The following is a 13105-nucleotide window of genomic DNA, read 5'->3' as shown; positions in this document are numbered from 1 at the left end:
ACAAGGGCAACATTTGCATTATCCTGAAAAATGGAAGTTCCTCTATGGTAACCAATACAATCCACAAGCGCTGAAGGGTACAGCTCTGACTGGCAGAAGGACTATCTGCTTATCTGAGCAATAACTTGTATAACCTGCTCTGTTTCTTACATTGTAGAAGGTCTTCCTCTTTTCTTTGGGCCTGCTGATTCACTTTTTTACAACAGAAAACTTGTTGCTGTCTCCTTGCAGCATGACTCCACGAGATCACATGAGAAAAATGTCTATCCTGGGGGAACAAGGAGCACTTGAAGAAAAGCACTTATACCGATTAGCAAGTGGCATGGCAGCAGGAGGTAAGCAGGAAGAAACCTAATTATGCATTCGCTCATAGGACTGCCAATATCTGCACAACATACAAGAAACAGCCAGCAACAGGTTTAATGACTTTAAACGGTATCTCAAATTTGTCTTAGGAGTAACTGGAGAAACTCTTCTCTAAAGGTAATTAAACGTTAACGTGCGGGATTCTTAGCGTTCAGAATTTGATCAAGAGATGCTAAGCATCTGGAAGAAGAACCAAGGTTGCACAGGAACTCAGCAACAAAAGCCATAGCTGGGCCTTATGAGGTTCTGGTTCACCACTGCAGGCTCTTCTTTCTAGACCTGCTGTCTCATGATCAGGTAGGCTCCAGCTAGTAAGATTCTTCTAAAAATAAAACTGTATTAGAGATGAAAACTCTCTCAAGCAGAGAACTTAACATTCATGACTATTTTCTGTTTCATAGCCATATATGAATTATTGTCAATTGTAAACTGTCCTTTTGTACACTTGACGGTGCACATCCTGTTTATTTTCACTGCAGTTTTATTGCATAAACTTATGCTATTTAAACAAAGTTAAGGTGGCAGTGGAAACGTCATCTTTTTTAGTTGCTGCTATTAAAAAAAAGGAGTGATTTGCTAGCCCACTGTAAAATGATGGCACTTGAGGAAAAAAACCCTATTTTTTCTGGTAAATTTACACTGCAGACAGAACCACTTTCTAATTTACTACATTGACAACAGAACTGCGTGTGTTTTGTGTCAGAACTGCGGCAGCGGCAAGAGATGCTGATGAGAAATCAGTTGATGGCAGTGAACCCTCAGCTAATGGGCGCAGGCCAGCAGAGAATGCAGGCAATTCCCTCCCAGTTTGAGCCTCGACTGGTAGACAGGTATTTTGCACCACTTCTCTATTACAATTCTGCAGTTAAAGAATAACTATGCATGTGCTGTACCCGAGTATATAAAGATCTTGGATTATTCTTAACTAAACAATGTCCTTCGCATATCTAATGTATTTTTTTCCTCTCAGAGATCTGTTACCTTCTACTGAAATGATGGCATCAGCTGACCCCAGACAAATCCACATAGCATCCCACCTCGGACCCACAGTCCCACAACATGCAAACATGCCAAACATATTATCCAACCGCGTCTACCCAGGCCCAGGTAATGAAGCACTGTCTGCATCCTGAACAGTGATAGCATGTAAATGAGAAAGAAAAGTGCACCTACTAGTTTTTCATAGGTTTATCAGTAGTGTCAAACAGTTTATTTTCTTTGGAAAAACAGTCTCACTGAAAGGAGGCAGTCTGCCCACCAGAGATTCTAAATTTTGCCAATTTAAGTCTGAACACATCCATTTTAGCTTTTGTTAAATACACTGTTTTCAAAATCATGTGCATGTTTTTGCTCTCTCCTTTCCTTATTGTATCTTCCAAGCTTTTTCACGCCTAAACAGAAGGCTGTAGCTAAACAAAAGAGTCCCATCAACACCACTTTTTGCTACATTTAACTCTTGCTCTGTGTGAGCATTGACTGTTTTAAAAGACTAATTTACTGATCATATTCTTTAACCATAATAGCACATGCCACTTTACTCAGGTAGGGCAACTATGAGCCCTTTTAAGAAAAGCTCAGGATGACAGGGCCCAGCTCTGAGGGAAGGCTGGATATCACAGCACAGCAACACGACTGTGGCAGCATGTCACGTATCACTTTATGCAAGGAGGACATACCTTAAGGTTCCTTCTTTGAGATAAGCGAGTAGATTCTCAATGCCACACAAATCTGTAAACAAGAATTTCTGGCTTCAGCTTTCCCCTCCACCCCAAATGTAAACCTCAAACAAGAGATTCCCTCAAGAGGAAATGTAATTTCAAATTACATGGCATACAGGCTGAAAACACTCTTGAAGGAACAGGTTTGCTTTGCTTAACTGTTGGTTATTATTTTCTGAGCAGCTACATGTACTTCAAAGCCCTAAGTCACCAAATAAAACCACCCTGCTTGACCCTTTCCTGTGTGGATAATGGCAGGTATACCTAACTACAGATCTGATCCTGCTAACACCTGATGTTGGACTTCATGTCTTTACTACATATTCCCACCAAAGCAATGAACACAAACACAATTTAACCTGAAGTCATATCAGCTTCCTGGTGAAGCACATAGTTGAAGTCTTAAAGACCTTTTTTAAGTGTTTCTGCATAGCTTTGAGATTTGTGCATTTGCTTGAGGAAACAAGTGAATTTTAAAGTGGTTTGTTGTTTTTTTTTCCTCTTCCCTTTAAGGCTATAGCTTTCTGCAACCAGAATCCATGGAAGCTGTGGCCAGAAGACAGGAACTGGTTCAAAAGCAAAATATTGCCAGGTAATCAATAGCAAGATTTGCTCTGAGGTGCATGCCAGGATTGCAGCAGCAAAGGCAGCTGGAAATTATTAGGTCACAGAATTTTTGTGGGCTTTTATCTACAGTGATTGAGATACTTTTTCAAGTCACCCAGAGAAGCAGAGGGCCCATAATTATCTCTAAAGGTCTGAAGCTACTGAACTTTCTGCTTGCCCCTATTCTGCTTTTATCCTTAAATGACATAAGAAAAAGAAACAAACCCCTCAGCTTGGTTAAAGAAACAAACAAGCCACAAACTTCAGCCCCAGCCCTTGAACTCTGGATCCAAACATCCTGAAGTTACAAAAAGTTAGAAACAAATTCAAACTTTACAGCTGTGTGCTATCACACACAACATGTTAAGCCTCCACAGCTGGGCCTTTGGGATGATTAGCTGTATCTCCACCCTACCAGGGTGGACAGCTTTCCTAGTTTAATCAAGTAGTCTGCATGTCAGGGTGACTATAGAGAGTCCACTTGTTTGTACCAGTTTCAGTGTAATCAGTAGCTTCCTAAGTAACCACCAGTGCCCTCCCTCACAGCCACACCATTTCCATAAAGGAATTCTAACCTCAACCACACCTGCACTGGGCTCCGGCACAGTACTGAGTGGCAGCACCCCTCAGACAGTAACACTAAGAGCAAAGAGCAGACAAATTCTGAGTAGGAATCTCAAGAGAATTAGGACAGAAGTGTTTTGAGCTCTTCAGTCAGCAAAGCTTGATTGCTGAACTCAAGGACAAGATTTGCATCAACAATGCATTCCATATAGCTCCTGTGACGTGGCAAAAACTCAGAGAAACACTAGCAGTAAGCAGGGCCAGCCACGTATCCCCTGAGCCACGCTGGAGCTAGTCCTGCCTGTTCAGACTCTTCCCTCAGCCCACCAAGCCCAGGGTAACCCCTGCAGAAAAGGGCTCAGCCTAAACCCATGAGATAACCTTTTACCCCAGTGTTTTGCCATCCTGGCAATTTCCACAAGCTTCACGCTGCTTTCTTACATCCCCTTTACGGCTGCACCAGTGCCTTTCACCCTTTATACAAACCAGGTGTTGGCAAACAATCTCCTGCACTTGCTGCAATCCTTGTTCTTCAAGGGAGCCAGCCTTATACCAAAGCTCAGTGATCCTCTGTCTGCTGGTCCTCAGACAAGCAGACTGTCTTATCTGGAGGAGGAGTCAGGAATGTAATGCTCTTTGCTGTTTATCTCCACCTCAAGAGCTGTGTGTGAGTGATGACAATTGGGCAGGATGTACAAGGACATGGTACATAGACAAAACACTTCCACCGGATCTCTGAAAGCAGAAAATTAATAATTCAGAGTCTGTTGCAAAGATGAAAAGAGGGCAAAGAAAAAGCCCTGAATGTTATGGAGTGATCAACCGATTCCTCCATGCAACAATCACCTCAATAGAGATACCTTCTGCCCAAAGAGTTTTCCTGACAAGGTTGCATTGACGAGAAGTCTCCTAAGATACTATTATCCAGAGGCATCACTTGGAAGATACATTTTCTCTTCCTGCAGTTTGTGACCTCTCACACGTAGCAATATAGGGGAAAGAGAAGAAAAGCAGTACTCTTGCCTATTCAATTATCTGAGTTTTAATCTGCTACTGAAAAAAAAGAGGTGATGAAGGAACTGAGCTGCCCTAACTGCTTGTGCTCTGTGTCTCTCTTAGAATGGAAATGGAGATGAGTGCTATTTTTCAGCAAAAAGAAATGGAGAAAGCTCATCGGAAAGGACTACTGGGCCTGGAAGCACCTTTCCTTTACCATGGGATGCCAGCTAGTCCCATTGCTTTCCGTGGCAGGCACAGACTACCTGAAGGCCATCTTCCCAGCGACTTGTATGTTCATCGTACCACCCTCGATGAAATTCACGGCAACACTGTGCTCATGGCAACCAGCCCATATCCTCCAGTCAGCACTTTGCAAAGGGAGAGGGGACGTCGAGCAGGGAGAAGAGCTGGAAATCACAAAGCTGCAGACTGTAGTGCCAATGGCACAAAGAGCCAAGCTGACGACAAAACTATGGACTCTGCTTCAGCTGCAGCAGACGATGAGAAAGACGACAAGAAAGAAGCAGAAGCGGAGACACCAAACAAACATGAACAAAGCAAAAACCAGGCTGAGCCATCTGCAGTTGCCAAAAGCTGTAAAGAGTTTGAACCAGGCTTGAGAAAAAACTGTGCTACTCATGAAATTTCTACTGAAAACAACAGCTGCAGCAACACAAATGAGAAGGAACCTAATAGCTCCTGTGCTGCTTTTGATGACAAGTACATGTACCCTTCTGCAATCCCATTCTCAGCGTTACCATATGGATTTCCAGTACCCAGCAACCCATTGCTACCTTCAGGTTTGTCAAGTCTCCAGATCACAGTTAGAGGGGCATGTTGATATTATTTATTTTTATTGATCTGTTTTCTTGTTTCTTCCCTCGGTTTTAAGCAAACTTTTGGTACGATAGAGTTATGGCAACGAAATGTAGAATTCATACGCTACAAATAGTAACAACTTCGTAAAACCAAGTCAGCAAACGTAAACAGTGGTCTTCCCTACCTGCAGGTGGTGCTGCTTGCTGGCATAATGGAGGTTTCAGCATCTTAGGTAGCAGTGCTTTACTGTGCAGGACGACGCAGAGCAAAAAGTCACAAAGCAGCCTCCTAACTGCTTCAGTGCTCTATGCTATGCACTATTCTACTGCAGGATGTCATTCTGAGTTTATATCAGTCCCTGGAGACAACACACTTGTCACCCCTAAGCTTTCAAGTCAGCAGCACTTTGAGGTTCTCCACAATTCTGTTCAACATGTTACATTCTCACCTCTCCTTCTGGTGGTCGGGGAGAAGATAGCAGCACGCAATATACTGATGATAATCCCTGTGTTTGTCAAGCAGGACAAGGAATCCCCTTAGAAGCCGCACTCATTTAGGAAAAAACTCATCCCTGAGACTTGACCTCACCAAGAACAGACAGTAAGACAGGCCTCTCCAGCCACTGTGCAAGAATCATTGTTTCTAAAGCTTTGCAGCTCTTGTTAAATGTGGCCGTGCCAGTGGATCAGGCCTGCAAAACTTCCCATTAGCTGGAATGAGACCAGGCTGGGGTGTTTGTCCAGGATCACCTACCAAAGACACACCGTATCACTGAAAAATACATAATCATAGAATCATTTAGGTTGGAAAAGACCTGTAAGATCATCAAGTCCAACCATAAACCTAAGACTGCCAAGTCTACCACTAAACCATGTCCCTAAAACGCACATTAAGTATTCAGTTTCTGTCTGCAAAAGGCATTTCAATTAAAATATACAAAATTGCTGAATGAAATTGTGAGCAAGCCTCTCTCTTCTGCCTGTAACTTCTCTACACGTTCTTCTAACTCACAGTAGGCACTGTGGGCTAGCAAAGGCTCGGTTCTGTTTTACTGAAATATTAGTCAAGTTAAAATAACAGTAAAGTCTAAAGAATAAAAAGCATTGGATAATGTACTCAGAGAAAATACTGCAGTTTGATTCATATGTATAGAGACTGGTACGTGGCAGCAGTAAATAAAAGAAGACACCAAAAGAAAACCTTCCAGAGTCAGCTGCTACTGACGATCTGGTGATTTTGGTGTCTAGGACTCCTGTATCTGTCTGTGACGACACACTGCTGTTAATATATTAGGTTTTGGAGAAGTGTAACAATTCTTATGTTAACAACTGTTCCCTACGGATTTGCCATCAAAGTCCTACAAACATAACATTTGCGTTTCCTCCTCAAAGGAGCTCATGGCCTGATCCTGAATGGAGAAGACATTTCCTCCATCGAAGACATTCGCAAGTGGACTGTTGATGATGTATACAACTTCATCGTTAGCCTCCCAGGCTGTTCGGATTATGCCCAGGTGATTATAAACATTCATCACATTTTCAGGTCTTTGGGACCATCTAAATTTATAGGTCATCAAACAAACATAAACATTAGAGGTTAACTGGTTGTCACAAAGTTACAAATGTAAGAGTAGTTTTCATGGCACTTCAACATAGGAAGCCACTTGCTTCTTACAGGGAAAGCCAGTCCATGCTCTGAGAGGTTGGTTACATGCACTTCTGCTGCAATCTGGAGTCACTGGTCATGACACATCCCAAAACGATCAGCAGCAAAACAATAGTATAGAAAGTATCTTAATTTTGTCATTCCACGTGCCTTGCACAATTTTTATGCAGATTAAAGCAATTTTACATTCTTGAATATTGGTATAACCCGCACACTGCCCTTGAGCTCTTACAGGCATCACTCCGTTTAAAAAATGAAATATAGAATCGTAAAATCATTTCGGTTGGAAAAGACCTTTAAGATCATTGAGTCCAATCGTTAACTGCCAAGTCCACCACTAAGCCATGTCCCTGAGTGCCACATCTACATGTCTTTTAAATACCTCCATGGCAACTGTGGCTCTTCCCTGTGGCACTTCCCTGGGCAGGCTGTTCCAATGCTTGACAACCCTTTTGGTGAAGAAACTTTTTCTAACACCCAATATCATCACAAACGCAAGCGAAGAGGTTGAAATCCTGTATGTTCCTGGTAAAGCCTTAATAAGATGAACACTATTCTTTCATTGACAGCAGGCTGCTCACTTCCTAAAAAAAATCCAAGAACTAAGTAACATTGAAATATTACAAAGTTCCCAGTTGCCAAGAACAAGCAGGTAAGCTACAGGCAAATATCTGCACACCTGAACAAGAGACCTCACTCTGCAGTTAAGAGATAAACATGAAGATAAAACACTAAAATCATCATTTCCTCCTTTTATTGTCTATGCCTCGGGATTAAGTACAAAATATAACCAGTGAAGTCTCTTTTAGCACACCATGACGTGTTTTATCATTTCATAAGATATTTAAAGACCACGCTATTGATGGAGAAACCCTCCCACTGCTGACAGAGGAACATCTCCTGGATACAATGGGATTAAAACTCGGACCAGCGTTAAAAATCCGCTCTCAGGTATGATCATTAATGTATGCCAAAAGGGCAAGTCACAGAGACGTGAAAGAGTCAGAAGATAACAGGATGAATTTTTTCCAAACTAAACCACATTTTTTTCTCACTGATAAGGTAACTACCATAATATTAAGAGAAAAGAAATCACTCTGGCATAGCTTGCCTTTGCTTCTCTGCGTGACACAACAGCATGCAGGGAGACACTAAAGGGAGGACTGACAGTTTGAGAGACACTTAAAGTGGAGTCAGGATACAACAGCACTGGAGTCTAGGCTGAGGCTGGAAATGGAAAAGATGTTTGACAAATTAACTCAGTTTCACTCCTCTTTTCCCTTCCCAGCTGGTAAGAACCGCTTTCACACACACGTGCTTCTGCTCCAACCTGGCTTTTAAAGCACGCCAAGGAGAGGTCTCTACAGCCTTTCTGGGAATGTCATCTTACATGTTTCACAGAAAGTCTGTCCCTCTATGTTTAAACTTTTCTGCTCTTAATTTTGTCCATTGATATCAGCTCTCTGTGTGTTATTATTGTTGCCTGGTTCTCTTCCTATTCTTTAACCACTCACTCTCTCTCACTCCTCTTTCATTTAAACCACCTTCCCTGCTCCTGGCTGGCAGCCTGCCTCTCCTCTGTCCCATGGGTGCTACAGCACCTAGGGAGCAAGAGGAGCCTGCTGTCAGACCCAGCACACTAGGCTGTTTCCCAAGCTGAGTAATGCCAAGCTCCTTCCACAAGAACCCGGGCCTAGAAAAACATGAAAGAGGGGAAATAGAAGAGATTTTTTTCACTTTTGCTAACTCGTAATAACCCTTTGAGATGGCTGGGATCTCCTGGATGTCCCTGGCATTGCTACATGCCACTCAACCTTGATGCTTAATGGCTTTAACACCATCTCGAGAAGCAATTGTTGCAATCGTGCTTTTGTCTTTAAAGGTATCTCGACGTCTGGGCAACGTGTTCTACATGATGAACCTTCCTCTGTCTGTGCCCTTGCCACCTGGTCCTGGCAAACCCTCGGATCAGCCCTCCGACATAGCCTCCCCTCTTCACTGCAACAGCAGTGGCGAGACACTGGATAGTCCCTGCTCTCAGGACCCAGAAACTTCAAAAGCAGTGGAACAGATCATTTCAGAAAGCAGGGAAAATCCATGTGACACAGCTGGATCTCATGCTGACTTCCAGATGATCACTTTTCAGAAAAGCTGAGTTGAATACAGGACATAAGATGTTTTTAATAATACAGGAACCTCTAGGTACAAAGTGTTTGAGAAGACAGCTACAACCTGAAACCTCTGTATAACTGAGGCTGAAGGAAATAAGCTGTGAATGCAGCATGAGGAAGTTTAGTTAATCAGAAAAGCATTTAAAAAATGCAACTACATGTTAGTGCAATTACTTTCAAGTGCAATTCGTTGAAAAGAATACCAGTACAGTTAACAGGTAAACCTGATTTTTCATTGAAGTCCAGTATCATCACTGAAACCTGTCAGAGACTCAGAGTGCACTGTCTTACAGTGCGTTCCTGCTGAGAAACTGCAAGGAAAAGTTATAGCTTCCATGCATAGGTGACTTCTGCTTCTGTTGAACAAAATTTACACAGCAAATTTATACGGAATTCATTGGGAGAGTACAGAATTACCTAGGGAATATAGAGAAATACACCCTAGACTCAGCAATGTGAATGAATTCCATTGCTGTTCTAGAACTAAGCCTTTCCAAGTGCCTCAGAAGGGTATGCAGAGCATAGACGAGGGACACAGATTAAACTCTGGACATGAAATAACATACGTAACACCAATTTTAATCCTTATTGCCAGAGTTTGACTTTGCTGTGTGTGATGGCGCAGCGGAGCTGAGTTTGGGAGGAAGCATCAGCACACTCCACCACGCAGATCAGTCACTGGGACAGTAACGTTCCTGCAGGCAGCAGGCTCAAAGCCACCCTCTGCTGCAGCACTCTTCCCCTCAGTCCAGCTGGGCAAGCCATGGAAAGCTCTTCACTCAGCAGCACACTCAGTGTTCTTCATTTTGGAAGAGGCCACCAATTTCAGCCTGAGAGCTCCATTTTTTCTGCAAAAGTATGTTTTTCCCTTACTTCTGCTACTGCTGATTCATTATCTCACAGCAAGCAAGAACCACAAAACAGAGTTTTTAGCTAGGGATAAATCCTCAGCATTTTATTGTGATTTCTATGTGAATTACCATGTTCCCTCTTTAGGGGTTTGGTCACACACTGGTCTTCCACAGGCTTTGGAAGGCAGTACACTGCAGCGCCGTCTTCCACTCTCCTTGCAAGAACACTTCTTCACTCCAAAGGACACACAAATATTTCTGATAAAATTAATTTCTGTAAACTGAAGGTTGATAGATTGCAAATCTGCTGTGTATTGCTACTTTAGATTCTCTCCCCTTAGTTTAGCTCGTGTGGCCTCAAGTACTTAAAAACCAAGAGGTACACTGCTGTTTAGGTGGTGTCTAAACACACGAGGAGAGGGAGTATTCTTGTATTTTAGACTGTGAGCACCTGTTCTTTTACTTCAGCCTGAGACAATTCATTTTATATCTTTGGTATATTTGTGCACTAGATAATAGGTGCTTAGATGTTTGCAACAGCAGCTTAAGATGTTCATTTCACTCTACTGTCCAAACATTGCTGCCTTGAGAAGAAGGGCAAACACCTATAGTACTCCTTTTCTGAACTAGCAGAGTCTTTCTGTAAAAGGAGTAGAGCCTGATTCTGCTTTCACTGAAAACTGCCACCGACAGCAGTTGTGGCAGTTTTGGGCTCTGTGCATGTATCTCCAAATACTGTAACTGCAGTCTACGATTTTAGGGTTAATCGATGAAATCCAGTAAGGCCCAATGCAAAAGTGAGGTATGCCATGCAGCAAAACACTCCAAAGTTGCACACAGACCCTGAAGTAATCCCCTCCTATGTGAAGTGCTGACCTTTACACCTGTGATCTGGGGAAATAATGGGAGTCTTTCCCAAGAGTTTGGATTACGTCTTACACATGATTTGTGGGTATTTTTCATGTAAGAAACTATTTACTGCATACTCAATAGTGTTCAAAAAAAAAGAAAAATTATAACATGAAGCTGGAGAGTTTAAATATAACTCCGTAAGAGTATTTAAAAGATGTACAACAGCAGTATTAACCTTGGACTGTCAATTAGTTTGCTGTTCATGTTATCTCAATTAATTTCAAAAAGCATTAACCTCTGTTCTCTTTATTAACTTTTCTACCTTTTTTCACAGCTTTAAAACTTAGTAAGGCAGCTTGGAGAGTTTTATGTTGAATTTGGTAATGTAAACGTTTGCTTTTTCAGATTTGGGATGAAACACAACTGTCAATGTGAAAAATCATGTTCTATTTGAAATGCTTTTCTGTTACTTTAGCATGTACTATCTCAGATTAATTACACAAGAAAAAATGTTTTCCTTTACAGTAGATTTAACTATTGTATTTTTTTTTCTATGTAGGTTGTTCATATGTCATGAGAAAAAAAAATATTTTTATATAGTAAAAGTGCTTGATAAAATAAAAAAAAATCAGGGACACCAATTCTGTTTAGCATCTGAAACAATTTCTAACTTATTTTTTTATGCAACTGACGATCACGTTGACAATATCACTTATCTAATTAAACACAATTAATGAATTGATTTTCAAACGGCATCCTACCTCCTCATTGTACGAAACATTTGACTTAATCCGCGTGAGACCTTCTCCATCCCAGAAGAACCTCTCAGACGTTTCCAGGTCAACGACACCACGAGATGTCGCTGCAAAGCTACGAGCAGTTGTCCTCCACCTCTCCAGAGAAAAATGCGGCACGCTTGAAGCACGGGTGGCCTGTTAAGAGGAAGGATGTGAAGAAACTGAACTTGTTTTTCTGAAGTAACAGCACTAGGCTCTTCCCAAAATGACAAAAAGAATGACTTCCATGGGAGGGAGAGGTGCCGGAGCTGCCAAAATGCAGTGAGGCCTGGACTGTGTACAGCCACAGAGTGAAATAGGAAGGAAAGGGATTTACCTAAATGGTCATAATCAATTCTATTTCTAATGAAGGAAATTGCACTGGTAATGAATGTTTCCTCTCCTACAAACACTTCAGAGAGAATGAAAAAAAAAAAGGGTAAAAATTTAAAAAAAAAGATATAGAATCAGTAGACAGACTCATATTTTTATCAGATGTTGATGTGTCCTCAGGAATTATGTGTATATGTGAACAATGAGGCCTTACTGATTCTCAGCAGCTAGATGTTCTTTTTTTGACTTTTAATGCTTATTGCAGCTGCAAGGGGTGTAGCCAGCAATCACAAGTACGTAAGAAAGCCACCAAAACTGTGCTACTCAATGACTTTCTGGTACCTATGCCACCAGCAAGTTCATTTTGCTGCTATGCCACTAAAATCACACTGGGATGCAGATGATGTATTTTAATATGTGTGGCACCATTAGAAATGTTTCACTTAACACCTATTGCTGTATTAGTCTGTAATAGTGATGCAGTTAATGAAGAAGAGAATGTTTTTTATGAGATGTTGTAGAAGTATCTGATCTTGTCTGTCTACACTAAATGTGTAGGCTCTTAGGGACAGGGACTTCCATTTCTTTTTTTTTTTTATAGGGCCAAGGTTAAAGATAAGATAAATAAAAAGGTATAGCAAACCTATAACAAAATGGTTCTGTACTATAAACAACAGATTTAGAAACATCCTGAAAAGGAAGAAATGGCTTGTCCTTCCCACCAGAACCTGTGCTTCTGACCCCGTGATTGCTGCACATGCTCATAATGTGGAATATGTATTCATAGAGACCTAAACAGGAAATTCTCTGCTCAGTTCCGCAGGTGAAAAGCCTCTAAAAAATGCTGTGAATATCCAACAGTTGGGCAGAATTCCCACCTTGAATTGACAGGCAGCCATTCTAATCAAGCACATGAAAACAAGAACAGGCAGCTAGGCCCACAGGGCGATAGCATTTCAAACCTCCATGCCACCAATTACTTTGTAAAATTCAGTATTCTGAGACCTTAAACAATTGTGAATCCTCCACAAAATACTTTTCAGAATGTTAACTTATCCTTTGAGTGTGCAATAGAAAAAATAATCACCTCCAGTTTTTAAATCATCTGCCTCACCACGCTCTGAGTGAAATTTTTCAGTGGTAAGGCACTGGAACAGGTTGCCCAGAGAAGTCATGGATGCCACATCCCTGGAAGTGTTCAAGGCCAGGTTGGATGAGGCTTTGGGCAACCTGGTGTAGTGGAGGGTGTCCCTGCCCATGGCAGGGGAGTTGGAACTAGATGATCTTTGAGGTCCCTTCCAACCCAAACCGTTCTGTGATTCTATGATTCTATGATTCTATCTCTATTTTTTAAACCAAGTAGGCACCTCTCATGTTTTAGACTT

General features: G+C 41.7%; 1 protein-coding gene across 1 annotated transcript; it reads left to right on the top strand.

The window, feature by feature from the left end:
- The first annotated feature begins 232 nt into the window (after nt 1-232).
- Nucleotides 233-8892, top strand: SAMD7 (sterile alpha motif domain containing 7). Its single transcript, XM_009986322.1, has 8 exons — nt 233-335; nt 1070-1196; nt 1337-1473; nt 2598-2676; nt 4374-5053; nt 6464-6585; nt 7578-7688; nt 8620-8892. Exons 1-8 carry the CDS (start codon nt 233-235, stop codon nt 8890-8892), a joined length of 1632 nt encoding a protein of 543 aa, XP_009984624.1.
- The last annotated feature ends 4213 nt before the right edge of the window (nt 8893-13105 follow it).

Source organism: Tauraco erythrolophus, chromosome 11 (assembly GCF_009769465.1).
Source record: "Tauraco erythrolophus isolate bTauEry1 chromosome 11, bTauEry1.pri, whole genome shotgun sequence".
In the NCBI taxonomy this organism is placed as follows: Eukaryota; Metazoa; Chordata; class Aves; order Musophagiformes; family Musophagidae; genus Tauraco; species Tauraco erythrolophus.
The sequence above is the reverse complement of the archived record's forward strand: the minus strand, read 5'-3'. Positions and strand labels throughout refer to the sequence as shown.